The sequence below is a fragment of the Sciurus vulgaris genome (genome assembly GCF_902686455.1).
Source record: "Sciurus vulgaris genome assembly, chromosome: 12".
Classification (NCBI taxonomy): domain Eukaryota; kingdom Metazoa; phylum Chordata; class Mammalia; order Rodentia; family Sciuridae; genus Sciurus; species Sciurus vulgaris.
Genome location: NC_136473.1, coordinates 62,246,531 through 62,270,972, shown reverse-complemented (window position 1 = coordinate 62,270,972; position 24,442 = coordinate 62,246,531). Strand labels below are relative to the sequence as shown.

Sequence of the window (24,442 nt, the reverse complement as noted above, 5' to 3'; positions counted from 1 at the left end):
CCAAATGGTTATTCTCCACATTTAGTAGATCTCTGGTGTTGCTACTTGAGAAGCCAAAACGGTCTCTCATCTGCTTCCACCTGACTGTGACCCACCAACCCCAGCACCTGTGTTCTCTCTCAGTGAACCCAATGGAACCAAGGGATATGAGTGGTCTAGGAACTATGGTGGGTTTCCCAAAGATTCGAGAAATTGAATGGAAATTCCCTTAATATAATGAGAAGGAACCATGAATACAATAAAAGTGTACTTCTATAATGGTAATCTTGTCTTTTATTGCCACATAGGAGTGCCAACTAAAACTCTGCTCACCCTCCCTTATCTTCTTTCTACCATCTTCATGCTGGACTTTGACCAGTAGGTGGATTTAATTACATGCATGCACACATAGGCAAGCTCATAAGGCACACTAACCCACTCTAAGCTATTTGTTTTCAATTACAAAGTTACCAAAAATAAATCAATGAGTGTTTGGATGGATGGATGGATGGATGGATGGATGAGTCAGTGAATGACCAAATGAATGAATGAATGAGGACAAAGGTGAGGACTGTTGACAGGAAGACACTCAGTAACAGAAAATACTAAAAGACTAGAATTCTTAATATCCCCCAATTGTTCAGAACATCAAGGAAATGTGGGAGCCAGAAAAATATACCATTTCAATTCAGCAGTATGAAGTATCTGAAGTAACCCAAAAAAGTACAAAAGTAAAAGAATAGGGAGAGCACAAAGATGGTAAAAAGGAGAAGAGGATTTAAAAAGTGGGAAGGGCTGGGGCTGTAACTCAGTGGTAAAGCACTTGCCTAGCATGTGTGAGACACTTGGTTTGATCCTTAGCACCACATAAAAATAAACAAATAAAAGAAGGCTTTCTGTCCATCTACTACTACAAAAAATTTTTTTAAATTATTCAGCCATAAAGAAGAATAAAATTATGGTATTTGCAGGTAAATGGATGGAGTTAGAGAATATCATGCTAAGTGAAATAAGCCAATCCCAAAAAACCAAAGGCTGAATGATCTCTCTGATAGGTGGTTTATGATACATAAGGCAGGGGGAGGTAAGGGAAGAATGGAAGAAGGATTGTGTAGATGGAAATGAATGCATGCCTACAATCCCAGCACCTTGGGAGACTGAGGCAGGAGGATCTCGAGTTCAAAACCAGCCTCAGCAAAAGCGAGGCACTAAGCAACTCATCGAGACAAAATAGGGCTAGGGATATATTTCAGTGGTCGAGTGCCCCTGAGTTCAATCGCCCCCGCTGCAATAAAAGAAAGGTATGGTTCAGACACTATTTATTGTTCTGAAGAAAGAGGGGCCTGTAATGAACCCAACACTCATGGAGGAGGTGAAGGACACTTGGAGGATTTAGATTGGTAGAAGAAAGGAGTGCCAAGGGAAAGGGACCAACTGAAGAAAGTAAGGATAAATCTGGTGTTTGGAACACAGCAAAGACATTATCCTGGAAAGGGCCCAGGAATGGTGGAAATAAATGGACTTGAAATGGAACTGGGCTCCCAAGGGCCTTCACAGTCATACAGAAGTAATCCAGGTTAGCCTGGATGTCAGTTGCTGACATGATGTTCCCGCTCCCCACTGCAATATTGATGAAGATGGAGGAGGGTGGGCACTCACTAGAACAGAGTTTGTAGAACTGGATGGAGAAGACCAGTCAGAGGCAGACAGGAGAATATCTACCTGGACACAGACAGAAGGACTCTCATTTTGGAATATCAGAGAAGCAGGCAGCCGGGGCTGAAGAAGAGATTGCATCAGCCCATGGGATGGAGGAGAGTGCCACTACTAGATGTGGGGACTGGGCTGGGGGCTCTGCTCCTCGATTTGTTGCCCAAAGACAGATCTGGAAAGAAAATTTGGCAATAGTTAAAGGAACAAATAGAGGGTTGTCACAGTGAACTGTACACCCATCTGTGGACATACACCAGGTGTGGGTGGATCCCTGGGGCTCTGAGTAGTAAACCAGAGCTCAAGACAGGACCAGTGAATACAGGCTGTTATGTTATTAAGGAGCCATCATGTGAAAGACTTAGCATTCAGATCTCTGGAAGTGATTTTCTACAAAAACCAAAGGGAAAATTGGGAACAGGACTTGGCATTCTCCAAAGGAGCCAAAAAGAGAGGCCTGCATAATGCAGAGTGAAAGGGGAAATGATCTGTGATGAAAAGATAGCAGATATACTGGACACTAAGGAAGATAAGACAAAATACAGAGAAATCAAGCATGTAGTAGCAGATTTAAAAATCACATTAGTAGCAAATATCTCCCCAAAGATCACCTGCAAATCTCAAGGAGAAAATAGAGCTTCACAATAGAAAGCCCGATTGTTGGCCTTTCTGCACAGAACCAGCGCGTGGCCAACTCCAGCCCGCCTGCAGGTTGCTTCAGAGACCAGGACAGGGCAGCCAGGGACTTCCCCAAGCAGCCCGGCTCCCTCCAGTAGGAAGCATCTTTCTAGGCTAGCTTCTTGGAGCAGACCGCCCAGTGAGAGCCTTTCTACACTGAGCCAGCCACAAGTCCCCAAGCCAGCAGAGACCTCTGACCCACAAGCAGCTTCTGGGACCAGGGCTGGGCAGCCAGAGACCTTTCTGGGCAGCCTTGCACCCCTCCAGCTGCAGGATTTTTCCACGGGGTGATCCAAGATGGCGGAATAGCGGGTGACTGCATCTCCAGTCGCTCCAGAACCCAGGATTCAAGAAGGGGAGGCATTGGGAGACTCGGACTAAAATAGAACCATGGGGTGAGTCTCCCGCACTCAGTGAAGCACAGCTGGGCAGCAGGCCCAGATTCGGGTGGCTTATTAGAGTAGGGCAGGGCAGCTAGAGTCTCCCTCAGGCAGCCCTGAGCACTCTGGCGGTGGGCTCCTCCCACAGGGCCAGATTCTCCAGCTTCGTGGAGGAGGCCCCCCAGTGAGAGCATTTCTGCACAGAACCAGCGTGCGGCCAGCCCCGGCCTGCCCCGCGGGTTGCTTCAGAGACCAGCACAGGGCAACCAGGGACTTCCCCAAGCAGCCCAGCTCCCTCTGGTGGGAAGCGCCTTTCTAGGCTAGCTTCTCGGAGCAGACCGCCCAGTGAGAGCCTTTCTACACAGAGCCAGCTACAAGTCCCCAAGCCAGCGGAGACCTCCGACCCGCAAGCAGCCTCTGAGACCAGGGTTAGGCAGCCAGAGACGTGTCCAGGTCTCTCTCCCTGGAACCAGTAGTGGGCTAGGGGCAGCTTTCTTCGGAAGCATTGCATTATCAAGTTAATTCAAGACTTCAGGCTACTGAAGGCTGGTAGGTGATACACTGGAAATCTACAGGGACACTATAAGCCAATAGAGGAAATCTGCAATATCTCAGAATCCCACTGACATCTGACCAATATGAGAAAACAAGGAAAGAAAATGTCCCAAACAAACCTAGATACTATATCAATAAAACCCAATGACAGCACAGTAGAAGAAATGTCAGAAAGGGAGTTCAGAATGTACATAATTAAAACAATCAGGGAAGCAAATGAGGAGATGAAAGAGCAAATGCAGGCATTAAATGATTTCACCAATCAACAGTTAAAAGAGCAAATACGGGAAGCATAAGAGCATTTCAATAAAGAGTTAGAGATAATGAAAAAAACAAACAAACAGAAATCCTTGAAATGAAGGAAACAATAAACCAAGTTAAAAACTCCATAGAAACCATAACCAATAGGATAGAACACCTGGAAGACAGAACCTCAGATATTGAAGACAAAATATTTAATCTTGAAAACAAGGTTGACCAAACAGAAAAGATGGTAAGAAATCATGAACAGAATCTACAAGAATTATAGGATATCATGAAGAGGCCAAATTTAAGAATTATTGGGATTGAGGAAGGCTTAGAGAAACCAACCAAAGGAATGAACAATGTATTCAATGAAATCATATCAGAAAATTTCCCAAATCTGAAGAATGAAATGGAAAACCAAGTACAAGAGGCTTATAGGACTCCAAATATACAAAATTACAACAGACCCACACCAAGGCACATTATTATGAAATTACCTAACATACAAAATAAAGACAGAATTTTAAAGGCCGCAAGAGAAAAGAATCAGATTATATTCAGGGGGAAACCAATAAGAATATCAGCAGATTTTTCAATCCAGACCCTAAAATCTAGAAGGGCCTGGAAAACATTGACCAAGCCCTGAAAGAAAATGGATGCCAACCAAGAATCTTATACCCAGCAAAATTTACTTTCAGATTTGACGATGAGATAAGATCCTTCCATGATAAACAAAAGCTAAAGGAATTTACAAAAAGAAAGCCGGCATTACAGGACATTCTCAGCAAAATATTCCATGAGGAAGAGATGAAAAACAACAATGCAAATCAGCAACGGGAGGACCTAGCCTAAAGGAATAGCCAAATAAAGGAGAAACAAAATCATGTCAAAAAACAAAAATGAGTCCAATGACTGGGAATACAAATCATATCACAATAATAACCCTGAATGTTAATGGCCTGAACTCATCAATCAAAAGACATGGACTGGCACATTGGATTAAAAAGAAAAATCCAACAATTTGCTGCCTGCAAGAGACTCATCTCATAGAAAGAGATACCCATAGACTAAAGGTGAAAGGATGGGGAAAAACATACCATGCACACGGACACAGCAAAAAAGCTGGAGTATCCATCCTCATTTCAGATAATGTGGACTTCAACCCAAAACTAGTCAGAAGGGATAAAGAAGGACATTACATACTGCTTAAGGGAAGCATAAATCAGCAACACATAACAATCATAAACATCTATGCCCCAAACATTGGCTCATCCATGTACGTCAAACAAATCCTTCTCAATTCCAGAAATCAAATAGACCACAACACAATAATACTAGGTTATTTTAACACACCTCTCTCACCGCTGGATAGATCCTCCAAACAAAAATCGAATAAAGAAACCACAGATCCCAATAACAATCAACAAAATAGACTTAACCGACTTATACAGAATATACCATCCAAAAAAGAACGAATACACTTTCTTCTCAGCAGCACATGGATCCTTCTCTAAAATAGACCATGTTTTATGCCACAAAGCTACTGATAGCAAATACAAGAAGATAGAGATACTACCTTGTACTCCATCAGATCATAATGGATTGAAATTAGAAATAAATGACACAATAAAAAACAGAAACTTCTCCAATACTTGGAGATTAAATAATACACTATTATACGATGAATGGATAACAGAAGACATCAGGAGGGAAATAAAAAAATTCTTAGAAGTAAACGAGAACAAAGACACATCATATCAAAAATCTCTGGGACACTATGAAAGTAGTACTTAGAGGAAGATTTATTTCATGGGGCGCATTCAACAAAAGAAGTAGAAATCAACAAATAAATGACTTAACACTACAGCTCAAAACCCTAGAAAAAGAAGAGCAGACCAACACCAAAAGCAGTAGAAGACAGGAAATAGTTAAAATAAGAGCCGAAATCAATGAAATTGAAACAATCGGAAAAATTAACAAAATAAATAGTTGGTTCTTTGAAAAAATAAACAAAATTGATAAACCCTTAGCCACACTAACAAAGAGAAAGAGAGAGAAAACTCAAATGAATAAAATTCGGAATGAACAAGGAAATATCACAATAGACACGAGTGAAATACAAAACATAATTAGAAGCTATTTTGAAAACCTATACTCCAACAAAACAGAAAACCTCGAAGACATCAACAAGTTTCCAGAGACATATGAATTACCTAAACTGAACGAGGAGGACATACACAACTTAAATAAATCAATTTCAAGCAATGAAATAGAAGAGGTCATCAAAAGCCTACCAACAAAGAAAAGTCCGGGACCAGATGGGTTCTCAGCCGAGTTCTACAAAACCTTTAAAGAAGAGCTCATTCCAATACTTCTCAAAGTATTCCATAAAATAGAAGAGGAGGGAACTCTCCCAAACTCATTCTATGAAGCCAATATCACCCTGATACCTAAACTAGACAGAGACACATCGAGGAAAGAAAATTTCAGAACAATATCCTTAATGAACATCGACGCAAAAATTCAACAAAATTTTAGCAAATTGCATCCAAAAATATATTAAAAAGATAGTGCACCATGATCAAGTGTGTTTTATCCCAGGGATGCAAAGTTGGTTCAACATTCAGAAATCAATAAATGTCATTCACCATATCAACAGACTAAAAGTTAAGAATCACATGGTTATTTCAATAGATGCAGAAAAAGCATTCGATAAAATACAGCATCCCTTCATGCTCAAAACACTAGAAAAAATCGGGGTAGTGGGAACATTCCTTAACATTGTGAAGTCCATCTATGCTAAGCCCATGGCCAATATCATTTTAAATGGTTAAAAACTGAAAGCATTCCCCCTAAAAACTGGAACAAGGCAGGGATGCCCTCTTTCACCACTTCTATTCAACATCATTCTTGAAACTCTAGCCAGAGCAATTAGACAAACCAAAGAAATTAAAGGGATATGAATTGGAAAAGAAGAACTCAAACTATCCCTGTTCGCTGATGACATGATTATATATTTAGAGGAACCTGGAAATTCCACCAGAAAACTCTTAGAACTCATAAGTGAATTCAGTAAAGTAGCAGGTTACAAGATCAATGCTCATAAATACAATGCATTTTTATACATAAGTGATGAATCTTCAGAAAGAGAAATTAGGAAAAGTACCCCATTCACAACAGCATCGAAAAAAATAAAATACTTGGGAATCAATCTCACAAAAGAGGTGAAAGACCTCTACAATGAGAACTACAGAACACTAAAGAAAGAAATTAAAGAAAACCTTAGAAGATGGAAAGATCTTTCATGTTCATGGATAGGAAGAATTAATATTGTCAAAATGGCTATACTACCAAAAGTGCTATACAGATTCAATGCAATTCCAATTAAAATTCCAATGATGTACCTTACAGAAATAGAGCAAGCAATTATGAAATTCATCTGGAAGAATAAGAAATCCAGAATAGCTAAAGCAATCCTCAGTAGAAAGAGCGAAGCAGGGGGTATCGCAATACCAGATCTTCAACTCTATTACAAAGCAACAGTAACAAAAATGGCATGGTATTGGTATCAAAATAGACAGGTAGATCAATGGTACACAATAGAGGACATGGACACAAACCCAAATAAATACAATTTTCTCAGACTAGACAAAGGGGCCAAAAATATGCAATGGAGAAAAGATAGCCTCTTCAACAAATGGTGCTGGGAATACTGGAAATCCATATGAAACAGAATGAAATTAAACCCCTATCTCTCACCCTGCACAAAACTCAACTCAAAATGGATCAAGGACCTCGGAATCAGACCAGAGACCCTGCATCTTATAGAAGAAAAAGTAGGTCCAAACCTTCACCTTGTTGGCTTAGGAGCAGACTTCCTTAACAGGACTCCCATAGCCCAAGAAATAAAAGCAAGAATCAACAACTGGGATAGATTCAAACTAAAAAGCTTTCTCTCAGCAAAGGAAACTATCAGTAATGTGAAGAGAGTAGAGTGGGAGAATATCTTTGCCACTCATAATTCAGATAGAGCGCTAATTTCCAGAATCTATAAAGAACTCAAAAAACTCTACACCAAGAATACAAATAATCCAATCAACAAATGGGCTAAGGAAATGAACAGACACTTTACAGAAGAAGATGTACAAGCAATCAACAGATATATGAAAAAATGTTCAACATCTCTAGTAATAAGAGAAATGCAAATCAAAACTACCCTAAGATTCCATCTCACCCCAATTAGAATGTTGATTATCAAGAACACAAGCAACAATAGGTGTTGGCGAGGATGTGGGGAAAAAGGTACACTCATTCATTGCTGGTGGGTTTGAACATTAGTGCAGCCACTCTGGAAAGCAGTATGGAGATTCCTCAGAAAGCTTGGAATGGAACCACCATTTGACCCAGCTATCCCACTCCTTGGCCTATACCCAAAGGACTTAAAATCAGCATACTGCAGAGATACAGCCACAACAATGTTCATAGCTGCTCAATTCACCATAGCCAGATTGTGGAACCAACGTACATGCCCTTCAGTGGATGAATGGATAAAGAAACTGTGGCGCATATATATATATATATATATATATATATATATATATATAATGGAATATTACTCCACCATGAAGAATGATAAAATTATGGCATTTGTAGGCAAATGGATGAAATTGGAGGATATCATGCTAAGGGAGATAAGCCAATCTCAAAAAACTAAAGGATGAATGATCTTGCTGATAAGCGGATGAGGACATATAATGGGGGGTAGGAGGGGTTAGCATTAGGGTTAGGTTTAGGTTTAGGTTTAGGGATAAGGAGGGTGGTAAGAATGAAGGAAGGACTGTATAGAGGGAAAAAAGGGGTGGGAGGGGTGGGGGAAGGGAAAAAGTAACAGAATGAATCAAACAACATTGCCCTATGTAAATTTATGATTTTTAATAAAAAAAATGGGAAAAAAAAGAAAGCCCAATTGTTACTACCTCCACCACATGATCAAACTTAGTATCATTGATATTGGAACAGGAATATACAAATATACAAAGAATATAGCATCACTATGAAGTATTGCCACAGTTTGGTTATGAGTTGTACACCAAAATCTTGTGTGAGACAATGCAAGAATGTTCAGAGGTGAAAACATTAGATTGAGACTGTAACCTAATCAGTGAATTAATCCACTAAATGGATTAATTGAGTAGTAACTACAGGCAGGTAGGATGTGGCTGGGAGAAGTAGATCACTGGGGTCATGCCTTTGGAGTTTATATTGTATCCCTGGTATCTCTCTCTCTCTCTCTCTCTCTCTCTCTCTCTCTCTCTCTCTCTCTCTCTCTCTCTCTCTCTCTCTCCCCCCCGCCTCCTCCAGGCTGCCATGAACTGAGCAGCTTTCCTCCTACGTTCTTCCATGCCCTTCCACCATGATGCTCTGTCTCACTCACTGCAGGCCCAGAGCTCAGAGTTACCCAGCCATGGACTGAACCTCTGAAACTGAGCCAAAATAAACTTTTCCTCCTCAAAGTTGTTCATGTTGGATCTCTTGGTCTTTTGGTCACAGTAACGATAAGCTGACAAATATAAATATTCTTGTCAAAAATATTTGAGCAGAATCTAATCACACCTTTGAATCTGCTTCTACTTTCTACTTTTTTTTAAAGATACATAATCTTCTTAAACAAGTTTACCAAGTTGGCAGGATAAAGAATATAAGGTAAATACACAAAAATCAATTTTATTTCTGTATATTGACAGTGAACAATCAGAAATTTAAAAAAAATTAAACTACCATGCACAATAGCATCAAGAAAAGAATGAAAGGAAGAGAGAGCTGGGTGTGGTGGCACACACCTGTAATCCTAGAAACTCTGGAGGCTGAGGCAGGAAAATGGCAAGTTTGAGGTCAGCTCTGGCCACTTATTGAGACTCTGGCTTAAAATAAATTGTAATAATGCATGGAGATGTAGCTCAATGGTACAGTTGCTCTGGATTCTATCCCCAATGGGCTATACATCTAGCAAAATATATGTAAACATGCATGCTGAAAAATCTCATGTTATTGCAAAAGACTTTTTAAAAGACCTAAATAAATGAAGATACATACCATATTTATGAACTGTAAAATCCAATATTATTAAGATAACAATTCTTCTCAAACTGATTTAAAGATTCAATACAATTTCATCTAAATTCTAACAGTATATTTTGTAGATATTGGCAAATTGATTCTAAAATGTTTATGGAAAGGTAAAGGAACAAAATGGCCAAACAATTCTGAAAAACAAAAATGACGTTGGTGGACTAACACTACCTGATTTCAAGGCTTACTTTAAGGCTGCAGTGATCAAAAAAGTGTAGCATTTGTGAACAGGTGCATAGATCAGTGGAATGCAGTCCCAAAATAGGCCCATGCAATATGGAAAATTGATTATTTTTTTCAAAGGTGTAAAGACAAAAAGCATGATCTTTTCAACAAATTTTGCTGTAATGACTACATGCAAAGAATAATGACTAAATGCAAACTTTGCCTAGTCCTCACATCTTATACTAATTTAACCTTAAAATGTGGGCATAAATGTAAAACTATAAAAATTTTGAAGGAAAATAATGAAGAAAATCTTTGTGAACTTGTTAGGACAACATGCTTAGCTACAACACAAAAAGTAATAATCTGTAAAAGAAAAACATTTACAAATGGACTTTATCATTATTAAACATTTTCACTGTGCAAATGATACTGTTAATAATAAAATGAAATTACAAGTCATACATAGACTTGGAGACAATATTTTGAAATATCCTGACAAAGACCTTCAATTCACAATATATAAGAAACTCTCAATATTCAAAAAAAAGAAAAAAATATACTTAAAAACCAGACAAAAGATTTGGACAGTTTAGTAAAGAAGATACACAGATAGCAAATAAGCACATGAAAATACATTCAGCATCACTGATCATTAGGAACAGGCAAATTAAAACTGCCATTTGGAAATCATAGATTAGAGGGGCTAAAATCAGACTGCCCAGTCATGTGCACAGGGAGGTGAGGGCAACCAGAGCTCTTGTACATGGTTGGGGAGAAAACTACTAGTAACTTTGGAAAAACAATTTGGTAGTTATTTATAAAGTTAAACATTCACTATATTACAACCCAACAGCCCTCTCATAGGCATTTATTAGCTAAATGAAATAAAAACCTATGTTTACATAAAAACCTATAGGTGAATTTTTAGCAGCTTTATCCCCAAGCACCAACAACCACAAATAATCCAAATGTCCCTCAGCTGGAGAATGGATAAACAAATGGTGCATCCACACACTGAAATATGATTCATCAATTAAAATAAGGAACCACTGATCCGTGTAGTGACATTATGGTAAGTGAAAGAAGCCAGGCAGATTCAGAAGATCCTATTCCACGTGATTCCATTTATATCTGGCTTCTGCTTTGTAGCAAATGCAGGGAAGGAGGAACAAGGTAAGCGCACCAAGAGGAAATAATCAGACTATTCCAGGAGGTGGGACAGTCTAGAATTAACACAGACAGGGTGCGGTGGTGGCAGGGGCAGGCACTTTGTATGAAGACACTGGAGGCAAAACAACAAAAGGTAACTTGGAAACCTTCATTGTATCTGGTTTGGAAGAAAAAAAGACACTTTGGCAACCACTGAGGAAGTCTGAATGTGGACTGAATTCAGATATTAAGGAATTATTAAATCTTTGATGTGATCATGATATTGAGGTTATAAAGAAGAGGGTCGGTACTAGATTTTTTTTCTTGGCACCAGTGATTGAACCTAGGAGTGCTTAATCACTGAGTCACATCCCCAGCCCTTTTTATTTTTTATTTTGAGACAGGGTGTTGCAAAGCTGCTTAGGGCCTTGCTACTTTCTGAGACTGGTTTTGAATTTGTGATCCTCCTGCCTCTGCCTCCCAAGCTGCTGAGATTCCAAGTGTGTACACCATGCCCAACATAAATATTATTATTTCACATTTTTTACTTGATGATATTTTGTAGTGATATGTTGGGAATGAACCAAGCGGAATTAACCATCCTCTACTAAACCATTAATGGAGAGGAAAAATTCGAGACACACTCTAGAAAGTAAAAGAACAAATACTATGAGAAAGACAATAGCAGATATGCAGGCAGATGTGAAGAGAGCTTGAGACAGTGTGAGTGAGAAAGTAAAGCAAAAATGAATTTTATTTTATTAAGGCACTATTTCAATATCCCAAATAAGAACTTCAGGTTCTTCTGAAGCAAAAGACAAAGGATTTATTCTGGCCAGGGTTGGGGAAGCAGAAAGCAAACAGTTCTGCAGTCTCCAACACCCCCTGGGGGTCAACTGCTGCTTAAAAGCTGGAAAACTACAAGGAAAGGGGGAGAGAGGGTGGCAGTTACAACCACAGGTTACATAAACAAGTTGCTCAGAATTATCAGTGCATGTTCAGAGGAGCAAACTTACATTCTACAAGTTCAGGGTGACAGAGGGGAAAGGCAGAGGTGTTAGCTGCTATGCAAGTGTACTCACAAAGAAAGAAAAGGGGGCTGATTTTTACTCAGGGTGAAGTGTCTGAACAAAATGGAGTTAGCTGAGTTCAACATTTAAATCAGCCCATAGCGATTTTCCAAGCAGCAGAGGTTAAAGAGAATGGTACAACATTCCCATGTGATCTGACATAGGAATTACTGGTGTTCCTAAAGAAGGCCTTACAACAAATAGAAGAAATATTCAAAGATATAATTAAAGAACATGTTATATAACTGATAATAAACCTGAGTAAGAAGAATAAAAGCATGGTCCAGATTTCAAGAAAAAAAAAATCAATGAGTTGATTCATTTCCAGAAACATTTTCTAAATTAGTTTTTAATTATAAAGAACTTTAAGAAAGTCCCAGGAGGATCTACATAAAGAAAATTTTATTTTCATTATAAATGAAAAAACTGATTTTATTTTGCATACTTTTCAGTGGGACTAAATATTAGGGGCAAAAAAGCTCATACGGAGACAGTATTGAGTGAAGAAAGTAAGGATTCAATAACTTTATTCCAAGCCAAATTGTTTGTGATATGTAGATGTAGCATAAAAATATTCTTATATATGGGCATGGAAAAAAATAACTTTTATAGAAAAAATTACATGAACATGTTTCATTCAACCAAGAGATATATTTAAAACACAAGACTGGTGAAATCACATCTAAAAGTATTTGCAGATCCTTTATTGCTGGGTTTACATCCCAATCTTAGTAATCCAATCTAATTATGTGTCTACCCGGGGCAAAGCTTGGCCATGTAGTCACCTCACTATGTTCTCTTCTGCTAAAGCATCTTTCCCAGCACCAGGAGGTGTGGCTTTGAGCCATATGCATCACTCCATAATTGCAGTGGTATCTCTTGCCATGCTTGACAGACAAGGAAAACAATAACTTCTGTTGTTCTGTTCCAGCATTACGAACAATAACACACAATTAACATGGTAGAAGGGAGAAGGCTACGCCAGGAGAATTACTAAACTAACAATCTTTTCTTCCTGCTTTCCATTTTTAAAAAGATGTTAAATATGGCCACATAATAATAGAAATAATGAACTTGAATCATGATTCTTCTACATCTTCAGTGGTATAAAATTTTTGGTTTTGAAATTTTTTTAAGTACTGAAGATCAAACCTAGGTCCTTGCGCATACTCTCCTGAGTTACACCTCTAGCTCCATTTTTTTAAAGTAATAAAATACCAAAAAGGAAATACATTATCAACCTCTATTCATATTATCAGACAAGACGAGTGAATATTCTTATGTTAACTATTCTTTAAAAGTAATGTACAAAGTGCCTCTATGCCATGTAAAGAGAACTTGAGAGAGCAGGAGAAAGCAAGACCAAAATGAATTTTATTTTCCAAGCAACAGAATCCTGTTGTCATGAGGAAACATCTCTGTATAATAGACAGTTACCTTGATGAGCCTTAGAGTGGATGGTGAGAATACAAATGGTAATTTTTTCAAATGTCTGGCTTTAGTTTACTGAGTGGGGGATACAAAATGAGGTGGCAGTGGAATTGCTCCAAGGCATGAAATGAAACTGGAGAGTAATAATAGCTGACACTTCTTAAGTGCTGGACACTGCACATGAGGACTGCTGACAACTCTGTGAGGTAAGTACTATAACCCCCCACTTAACAGACAAGGAAACTGAAGCCCTGAGAGGCTAAGTAACTCATCCAAAGTCCTACAGCTAGTAAGTAGCATAACTTGGCAATCAAATCAAGCAATTCTGGCACCAGAATCTGTTTTAAGAGCCAACACTGTAGTGCCCACCATAGTCTGCTGTCCAGAAAGAGAGGTAGGGCAGACAGAGTGAAATAGACTTGGGTACATTTCTGATGGATAGGATGCCATGGATGGACTGTATCAGAACCAATGTCAGAGAAACAGAAAGCAAGAATGTAGAAGAATCTGGGTAAATTTTTTTCTTTACATTTTCATTTCCTGTAATGTTCTACAGTTGAATGTACACTTTTATAATCAGAAAAGAATCATTTCTTAATGTGATGATTACATTTAAAATATTCACAGCAAGTAGCTTGGAAAGAATCTCAGAGAAAAGTTAGCAATGCTTATAACTAGATGGAAGAACTATGGGTGATTTCTTTCCCTTTCTTCCTTTTCTAAATTTTGCAATCTCTCTACAATAAACAGATGTCATCTTTGAAATGGAGAACAAGTTATTTTAAATAAAATAAAAAAGAATAATTTTAGACACAACAGACATTATCCAAGAGAAGTGACATGAAGACAGGGGATCTTAAGAAAGTTTGATTGTTTCAGAGTTGGACCAGAGCAAGGTAAGAGGCCAATGATTGAGGTGTGAAAGGTCCCATGACTCCAACCTTGTTGAATATCAATGTACTCAACAAGTGTTCACTGAACATCAACCAAAGACCAGACACGATGGACAAGGAGTTTAAAGACTGAGTAGGAAAAATATGCACCAAACAAATAAACCCAGGAATACACAGTTAATTTCAGATAGTAATAAGTGACAGGAAAGGGGAATAAATAAGGTGCTGATTAGAAAACAAGGCAAGGGGAAAAAGGTGAAGGACTCTGCTTTAGGGAAGTGGGCAGGACAGGACTCCAAGAGGAGTTAAGGTTTGAGCTGGGGCCCGCGGGTGAGAAGGAGCTGCCCTGGGGAAGGCATCTGGGTAGAGGATACTGCAGAGCAAAGACTGTGAAGAGGAACAGAGAGGACTCCAGTGTGGCTGCAGCACACTGTGGTTGTAGGTGGGGAGAAGCAGGAGCTTGGAGAAAGCAGGGGCCATTTGCATAGGGCTCTGTGTGCTATGCAAAGGTGTTTTTATTGTATCCCACATGCTAGTTGAAGCCATTGGAAGGCTTTAAATACTAGGATAACATGATATGAATTATGCTTTAAAAGGTCACCCTGACTGCTCATGAAGAACGAGTTGAAGAGGAGCAGGAGAAACAATGTAGAGACCAATTAGAAGTGTGATGGGCTGACAGATCTGGCTCCATGAGAATGTTGTAGGCCAGACTCTAAGGGAAATGACTAAACAGGCTCCATTTTGCTCTGAGACTCCATGTTATGTAGGAAATAAGCTTCTCCAATGGGAACACCCCGCCTCTGTGCCCATCATCAGTTACTTGGTGTGACATGTTTAATAATATACAATGGCAACTCCTATGTAGTAAAGAATTGCTCTCTTTTGATTCCTATTGCTCCTAAACAATGTACCATGTAAACAGTGATTGTGTGGATGTTAGTAACCATTCATTAGTTTGTACCAAGGTAAGAGTCATTTTGACCCACTTCCCCCTCTGTCAATGATCTCATGATGTTAATGTGTAATTTTGAATCATAACAACAGATTAATGTAATTTTTGGTATAAGAACCCCTACAACCATGTGGTCGGACTGTTCTCCCAATAGCCATTTTTGGGGGGCATTGTGTGAGACAGTCAGCCGGCCAGCTTAATAAAGACTCTCAAATTTGGACTTCTCAGTGGTGATCGGTCTGTTCTTAAGTTGCACCCCATAACAAGGAGGTCTGCGCACTCTCCAGTGGGGAAAGATGGGACTTGGCTGTGGTGGAGTCAGGAAAATGTGGCTCAGCCTGCTATCTTTCAAGAAGCAACACAACTGCTGCTCCTATATGAGGCTTTTCTTGACTCTTCCCAGGTGGGTGCTGGGGGCTCCAGGTATCCCCTGCACATGACTCCTGCTGCAGCTACAGCACTTAATCATACTTGCTTCTGTGTGTGTCCATCTCATTCTTGTAATGGTCAGACTCCTTGCACTCCTAACCAGCAGCTGGCCCTTGGCAACAGCAACAGCTAGGCCTTGTGTGCAGACCTCTGCTAGGTGAGGGACACAGAGATGGTTAATCTCAGGTGTCAGTTTGACTGGACTAAGGGACACCCATATAACTGGCAAAGCATTATTTCTGGGTATATCTGGAAGGGTATATCTGGAGGAGAATGACATTTAAATCAGTGGACTGAATGAGGAAAATCCTTCTCCGCCTAATATAGATGGGCTCCATCCAACTGGCTGAAGACTCAGAACAAAAAGTTAAAAAGAAAGGCAAATTCTCTTTCTATTCTCTCTCTCTCTCCTTTCTCTCTTTCTCGATGCCTCCTCCCACTTCTCCCTCTCTCCTGCAGCCTGGGACACCCATCTTCTCCTCTCCTTCGATATCAGAACTCCAGGTTCTTGGTACCTTGAATTCCAGTACTTGCACCAGTGGCCCCTTAGGTTCTCAGGCCTTTGGCCTCAGACTGAGAGTTACACCATCTGCTCCCTGGTCTCTAGGCATTTGACCTTGAGCTAAATCATGCTATCAGTTTCCATGGTTTTGCAGGCTACATATGTTGCATTGTGGAATTTACCAGCATCTGTAATCACACGAGCCTATTTCCCTAATAAACCCCCTCCTATCTATCTATCTATCTATCTATCTATCTATCTATCTATTTATCTATCATCTATCCTGTTTCTCTGGAGAACTCTAATACACATGTGTTGTTTTTGTTTAATCTGATGACAGCCTGAGAAGGTAGACATTATTCATTCCATTTTATAGATCTGAAAATAAGGTTTAGAGTGATTGAAAATCACTCTAAAGAATTATTCTTTATCTTGATCTTCAGTAAACTTGCTGCTTTTGTGTCGGACAACATGTCTCTGAAAATCCTGAGGAAGGCTGGTGAGACCCTTGAAACACACACCACCAACCCGCACATTCCCCTCAAGCAGTGGTAATAAGGTTAAAATGTGGCTCCCTGCGGGCAAAGGCAGAGTTTTGGAAAACATAATTGGACTGCAGATGGGTTCCTAAGGTCACAAGGCTAAGAAATAAGAGAATCTGGGCTTGGAATGCAGATCTAGTAGGCTCTCCAACTCACATTGCCAGTGAGTGGAGATTCAACAAATAGATGATAAAAGAGTGAACAAAGAGAGGAGGGCCTGAGAGGAGGACCTGGACAGGGCAGCATTGATGAGACAAGAGATAAAGAACTGGCCTGAGAGAAATCTCAGAGGAAGGCGAGATCAACCCCTGCACCTGCTCACTGCAGGAAGTGCAGCACTCATTCCAGGTGGCCTCAACAAGGCCCAACTGCAAGACGGCAGCACTCAGGGACCACCTGGTCATGGAGGTGGGGAGGGAGGCTTAAGAACCAGAGAGCTGGTCACAGTGTCACACATCTAGAATCCCAGAGACTCAGGAGGCTGAGTCAGGAGGATTGCAAGTCCAAGGCCAGCAACTTAGCAAGACCCTGTCTCAAAATAAAAAATAGAAACAGCTGGGGGGTGTAGTTCAGTGGCAAAGTGTGCTGGGTTCAATTCCCAACCCACTCCCAACACAAACCTGAGGAGAAAGAATAAGATTTCTGGGGCTCATGAGGAGCTGTGATGAAAAGGTCAGGAGTGACCAAAGTGTTACAGAAACCAGGAGAGGAGACGGCTTGGTGGAGATGGCCAGCAACGGAGTCAGACTGTTTCTAGGCCAAATGGATTAAACACAAACAAACAAACAAAAACAATTCCCACAGTGTGGTCTTTGAGGAATCCAAGTTGCAATACCTCCTAAGGTTATTTTGCAATTTGATTATTGAGAAGAGAGTCAAGTGTGAGTGAAGTGAGGATCATCAAGTCTATTTCCACCCTCTTCACCACCACATCCCCATTAGCCACAGTAAAGGAGATGGTGCACAGCCATGAGGCCACTGGTCATGGTGGGCAGAATATCCCCAAGACCCAGACAACCTAAGGTTCCTGAGCCTCATAATAGCTCATCTAAGGGAGAGGCTCCTACCAACACCCTGCCAGAGCCCACCTGCAGTCCAATCATGTTTTCCAAACTCTGCCTTCGCCCTTCAGGGAGCCACATTTTAACCTTATTACCACTCCTTGAGGGGAACATGAGGGTTGGTGGTGTGTGTTTCAAGGATCTCTCCAGGCCTTCCTCAGGATTTTCAGAGACAAGTTGTCTGACACAAAAGCTGGAAGTTTACTGAAGATCAAGATAAAGAAAAGAATGATTCATGTTCGTGGCATGAACAGAAGAGGAAGGAAAAGGAGAACATCTCGGTTTCTCATTGGAGTTACCAGGAAGCACAATTAAACCTTGCTGGAAGAAAAGCACCTGCACTCCCTGCTAACGCGTGCCTCCCTCTGGCCCACAACCTTGGCCAGCTGAGAAGTCTAAAGAATGCACAGCCCTACAGTGCCATCTTAGCAGTCTTGCAGCTGTGCCCAAAACTGACTTCAGCTAGGAGGACCCTGGGGGTGAACTTCCATTACTCCAACTGCTAGGCATTCATTGACAAGGAGAAGGTGGTCCACCTTGACTGGGACTTTGGAGCGGGTGGGGTAGGGAGACTGGAAACGGAAGTGTCCAGGAAGAAACAGCCAGAGTGTATCTAGAACCAAAGGGAAGGACATAGATCAAAGAATGCCTCTGGTAACTCAGGTGTGCCTGCACCAATCTCCTGGAAATAAAAAAATTTGTTTCAGTAGAAAGAGAAAGGAAGTGGAGAAACAGAAAAAAAGGACGAGAAGGAGGAGCAGGAGAGGAGGAAGAGGAGGAGGAGAGAAGGAAAAGACAACAATTAAGATCCAATGAAAGGCATTTCCAAAAGGACAGAAAACTGAAATCTAGCACTGAATGAAATGGATCAATTTGATTCACCTTTGCAGAGTGTGAGCAAGCAGTGATTGTCCTTCTTAACCTAAAGTGTTGGCCAAAGGTGAACTTCCTCTGCAGTTCAGTGATAAAACTGGAATTACACAGGTTTTATCATATCCCTGAGTCCTCCAACTGTTTCATGCCCTCAAATAATTGACAATCCTGAAGAGCTATAAAACACCCAGACCAAGAGACTACTGAAAATATTTACTCCTGAGATCTCTGAGACTGTCCCTAGACAGAGCCATCTCAGCTGCCCTCCCCATAGGCTCCTTTTCAATGGTATGTAGCCAACTGGCCCTGGAGAAGGGAAAACCCATGGGGACTTCTAGGACTTTCTAATTACCTTAAAGGACAGTGGCAGCACAGAACTCCATAAGCCCAAAGATGCCACAGAGGAAGTCCACTCCCTATACCCACAAAGCTTGACTCTAGCGGGCATAAAGAAGGGACAGGAGGCTTCACCATTGTTTGGTTCACGCCTTCAGCCAACATTCTTGAGCGTTCACCATGTGTCATCACCAGAGTCAAGGGCTGAGGGCATAAAGGTGGAGACAAGGAAACTGTGGAAAGAGTCCTGCCTTCTCGGAGCTCACGGCCTGGCAGGGGCAATGCACAAGATCAAAGTGGACTCCAGGTGGAAAGTGCGACCAAGGCAGAAATAACATGCTATGGGCAGCACATGGTGGACATAATGACTGAGTTGGCCAAATCTGTCAAGCAGCAACATGAGGGAGGGAGTCCAGGCAGAGGGACCACAGGGACCTGGAGAGTGTGTTCTAATCCTGCACAAGCTTCTCTCAAGGACCAGCTCTCTCTACCATTAGGTCATTGGCCACCTACTGTATTTATTTTACACTGTTGCACAGCAAATGCCAGAAATTTAATGACTCAAAACAATACCATCTCTTATATCACAATTTCTCTGGGTCTGAAATCCAGGCTTGGGTATCTGGGTTCTCTGCTCAGGGTCTTATAAGGCAGAAATCAGGTTTCAGCTGGGCTTCATTCTTTTCAGAATCTGGAGATGAAATAATTCAGTTCCTTGCTTACTTATTTTTTACAGACTGCATTTTGATTCCTTGTACACAAATGGGGTACATCGTTTTGTTTCTATGGCTGTCCACGATGTAGATTCATATCATTCCTGTAGTCATACATGTACATAGGGTAATGATGTCTGTCTCATTCCACCATTTTTCATATCCCCCGCCCTCTCATTTCCCTCTATGTACTCTAAAGTTCCTCCATTCTTCTCTCACTCCCGCAACCCCATTATATATCATCATCCACTTATCAGGGAAAACATTCAGTCTTTTTGGGGTGGATTGGATTATTTCAGTTAGCATGATATTCTCCAATTCCATCCATTTATGACATTTGCAGAAATGAAATTATGGCATTAAGGTAAATGGATAGAACTAGAGAATATAATGCTAAGTGAAATAAGCCAGTCCTACAAAAACAAAGACCAAATGATTTTCCTTGCTAATTGTAGAACTGATGTCCCTGTTTTCCTGCTAAGTGGTGACCTAGGACTGCCCTCAGCTCCTACCCACCTGGGCCCCTCTGTGTGCCATCCAAAGCATGACTGCTTCTCTAAAGTCTGAAGGTGAATTTCTAGACAGTCTGCTGAGCTGGGATCTTCTAGAACATTGACTGACTGAGGGAGTAACTAGCCCATGATAGTTGAGGGAAGGGTAGGGTACAGGGTATCCAGAACCAGAACATGTGATCTTGGGGATCAACTCAAAATTCTGACTACACATCTGCAATTTATCATATCCAATGAGAAAATTTCACTTCTTTTCATACTTGACTTCTAGAACTGTTGACACTGATTCTCACTACTACCTTGAAATTCATACAGTGATCTTCTTGTCTCCCCAAACAGAACTCATCCATCCAAGTCCACTCCACCCTGTATTTCCTAACACCATGACTGGCACAACCGTCCCCCAATCACAAAGCCCAGGATCTTGTGAAATCACCCTACCATCTCTTGCTCTTTGCAGGGATTGACTTTTTCTGATTCTACAATGGAAATCTGTCTTCTCTACATCTCCAATGCCAAAATGCAAGTGCCATGAGACTAGGGACTTTGTCAGTTTGTCCTTATCACAATATCACAATAAGATAGTGGTTTAGATCATGGATTCTTGAGTCTAAGTACTTGAGCTCAAATCCTGCCTTGTCATTTACTAGCCACATAAGTCTGTGTCGGTTCTATAACCTCTTCTCCTTTAGTTTCCACATTTGTAAAACAAGAGTGATAATAATACTGATTCATAGGGTTATGGTGAGGATTAAATCAGTTAATGCATGTGCCTACCTACTTCTTGAACCATTCCAGTCCTTTACACAACCTACATGCATTTTCCAAACCACTAGCAGTTCCCAGAACAAGTCACAATTCTTACTCTTTCCCAGCCCAGAATGCCCTCCTCTGCCCTGTCCAGCTGAGGAGACTGTCATCATCTTTTTTTTTTTTTTTTTTTTTTTTTCTGATGCTAGAGATTAAGCCCAGGAGCATCTTATCTCTGAGTTACATCCCCAGCCCTTTTTATTTTTTATTTTGCAACAGGGTCTCCCTAAAACAACTGAAGGCCTGGTTTATTTGCTGAGGCTGATCTTGAACTTGTAATCTTCCTGCCTCAGCCTCCTGAGTCATATCATCATCTTTTGCCTACAACATCTGCAGCATCTGCTCCCAAAAGTGGGAGTTTCCAGGCAGAGGTAGATCTCTATGTATTGTAGCATTTGTTGAATAACCATGTGTTTATATGTCAACTCCTCCACTGGCTACAGTCTCCTTGATAGCAAAAGTCAGATCTTAATCAGATTTGCATTCCTGGCAAGAAGCACAAGGTATATAGTGGAAGTTTAATATATGATTATTGAACGAATGGCTCTGGGAAGTACCTAATAAACCTTAATATTTGTATTTTCCTGAATCTTGTTTTGCTCATCACTTTTTAATAGAAATAGTCCTTGATGCTTATGTCACAAACTCATTGAGTTTTACTTGTATCCTTTAAAATGAAGATTGCTAGTATCATTCATTCCCCAACAAATATGTATTGGGAAACACTTATCAGATTCTAGATTTAAGGTGAGCAAATCAGGTATGGCTCCTCCCCTTATAAGGCTTACAGTCTATTAAATCTATAACTTTGAAGAAGAGACTGACCTTGAGCCATAAATGTATCAATACAAAGTTATAAATAGAAATGAGAGTTGTAAAGAGAACAGGTTACAAGGAGAGATATAATTTATATACGAATGCTCCCTGACTTACGATGGAGCTGTGTCCCAATAAACCATCACTCACTGAAATATCATGAGTGGGATATGCACTTGATACATCCAATGTATTGAACATCAGAACTCAGGAACACAGAACACTGTAGGTTATTGGTTGTCTGCCCTTGTGATCACATGGCTGACTGGGAGCTGTGGCTTGCCGCCATGGACCAGCATTGTGAAAGAACATTCTACCAAATATGGATAATCCAGGAAAATATACAAACTCAATTCTCAAAGTATGGCTTCTACTGAATGCAAATCACTTTCAGACCATTCTTAATGCAAAAAAATAAAATTAAAAAAAAAAACCCACAAGGATACCTACCATAAATCAGGGACCATCTGTAGAGTTTTAGGGAACTTCTCTTGAAGACATGATGTTAAAGGTGCCGTGAAAGACTGCATAGGCGTGAGCCATGCAATATCATGGGGAAAGAGCATTCCAGCACATGGGAGCAGCATGTGGGAAGACCCTAAACAAGCAAACGCAGCTGGTGAGGTTAGCCTGGGAGGTGGGAATGGAGGGGACACAAAAATTGAGAAACTGTCAGGGGACAGACTGCAGGGCTTTCATCTGGAATCTGGATTTTATCAATGTATAAGGAAGCCGCTGAATGATTAAAACAGGAGACTGACACGAACCTCTGGGAGGGATCTTCCTGTGAGCACCATGTTGTGCACTGCAGATGTGGGAACAACTCTGGATTTTAGTGATGAAAAAAAGCAAGAACCCCTCTGTCCCTGATCAGCAAAGCTTTGGTCATCAGCTCCTACCCCTGAACCCATAGGAGAAAGATAATGGAAGCTCACTTCCAGGGTCACACATGAGAAGACCTTAAGCTGTCATGGCTATTCAGGTGGAAGTTGTCATCTTCCTGGGATGATATCTCATCCATCATGACATGAGACATGCCAGGTAGACAGGATCTAAGGGTCCTTCCAATTCTAACATGAATCTAGGAAGCCCAGTAACTGGAATCAGTATCCAAAGCCAGGTGCCACACTTGGCAAGGGCTTTGGGTGGTCCTGGGAGGCCACAGCACTCCTACGATAAGCCTGGCCATGCTGATCTGGCAGTGTCCTCCTATGAAGGGAGCAAACGGTGGCCTGCATGAAACTCTCTCCCATCTTATCTTTGGTTCTACTGACAAAAACAGGAACATTGGGATTGCCCAGCAAGGTGTCATTAGGTCATGTCCTGGCAGCCTGTGACTCCCAGCTTTCACTATCCCCTGGTGCCCTTACAGACCTCACCCCTCTACCCTGCATAACACCAGAATGTAAGCACCCTCTTCATCCCACAGCTCCCCACACGAGGTTGGGGGAGGCAGGAGGTAGTTTCATCCTCTCTGCATACAGACCTTTGAGAGCTACTTGAGGCAATTTGTCACTCAGCTTCAAGCTGCCAGCCAAGAGGGGAGCTGAGAAGACTCTATAATGAGATCCGTGCGCTGTAATTAAGTGCCAGGCTTTGTTTTACACCTGTCTTTCCCACCGTGCTGATCATATCACCAAGATCCCCCAGGCAGTAAATGTGGAGTGGGAGTCACTCTGGGATTACACCCCAGCTCCCAAAGGCAGGTAAAGGGAAGGGTCCTATGTGTGTCCTACTGGGCTTCCCCCCTTTCACAGACTTACTCAAGACAGTACCATTTCTGCCCTTGAACTGAACTTCGCCCCAGAAAGCATTCCACCCCTTTCTGATTAATCTCCTCTTTCTAACCTTTGGGTTGTACCAGCCTCCAGGGAGTCGTTTCTTTCCTTTGACATGCCCCTTTTCCTGAAAGTGCGGCAAATCCCAGCATCAGAGGGAGGGTAGGAAAAGAAAAGAGCAATTAGGACAGAAGGAACCCCAGGCTCACAGGACACAAAGGGTCTGTCCTCTCTTGCATTCTGCAAACAAAATGAGAACTTCCTTCCTCAAACCAGCCCAGCCCCCAAACACAGTAACATCTGCTGACCGAAATCTGTTCTGAAGATCTTCACATTTTACCCTGAAGTGGCGCAGTGGAAGGAGCACTGCCTTGGGAGTCAGCACGGACGGAGTTCCTCCTCCACTTGGCTGTGCCTTTGGACACTTCAGGTCTTCGGACAACGCTTCGGGGTCCGCTGAAGTGTTGGGTTGCTCCTCTGTACGACAGGAAGAGGAAGGAAAGGGGCAGTGCTGGTCTGGAGGATCTCGGTGGGCATATCTGGGGTCTACAGGGGCCGCCGCAGGACCTCCGCCTGCTTCCCGCGGCCCTTCCCCTGGATGCAGGGCGCCAGCTCCCCGCGCCACAAACTTCCGAGTTTTCTGCGTTCTCCCTCCACACGTGGACCCTTGCCGCATCCCGAAGGGTCACTGCCGCAGGAACCCGAGGTCTCCCATTTAACGATAAAG

At 41.4% G+C, this 24,442-nt stretch overlaps 1 protein-coding gene across 3 annotated transcripts; it reads right to left on the bottom strand.

Moving 5' to 3' along the window:
- Window positions 1-1,698: 1,698 nt before the first annotated feature.
- Window positions 1,699-24,442, bottom strand: LOC306641625 (uncharacterized protein). 3 transcript variants are annotated; one of them, XM_079106817.1, is made up of 2 exons: window positions 24,024-24,440; window positions 1,699-1,864 (listed from the first exon to the last, which is right to left on the bottom strand). In XM_079106817.1, the coding sequence occupies exons 1-2, from the start codon at window positions 24,389-24,391 to the stop codon at window positions 1,807-1,809; spliced, it is 426 nt and encodes a 141-aa protein (XP_078962943.1). In that variant the 5' UTR covers window positions 24,392-24,440; the 3' UTR covers window positions 1,699-1,806. The 3 variants fall into 3 exon arrangements, 2 of the variants coding, with proteins under 2 accessions (XP_078962943.1, XP_078962944.1); XR_013758220.1 differs by lacking the exon at window positions 1,699-1,864 and adding an exon at window positions 19,463-22,535 and having other exon boundaries at window positions 23,786-24,442; XM_079106818.1 differs by lacking the exon at window positions 1,699-1,864 and adding an exon at window positions 19,463-22,535 and having other exon boundaries at window positions 24,024-24,439.

Coding starts and splice junctions, on each gene's coding strand:
- LOC306641625 (XM_079106817.1), bottom strand. CDS start 24,391: ATGCGGCAAGGGTCCACGTGTGGAGGGAGAACGCAGAAAACTCGGAAG. Junction 1,865..24,023: donor GATCTTCAGAACAGATTTCG/GTCAGCAGATGT, acceptor TTTTCTTTCCAG/ATCTGTCTTTGGGCAACAAA.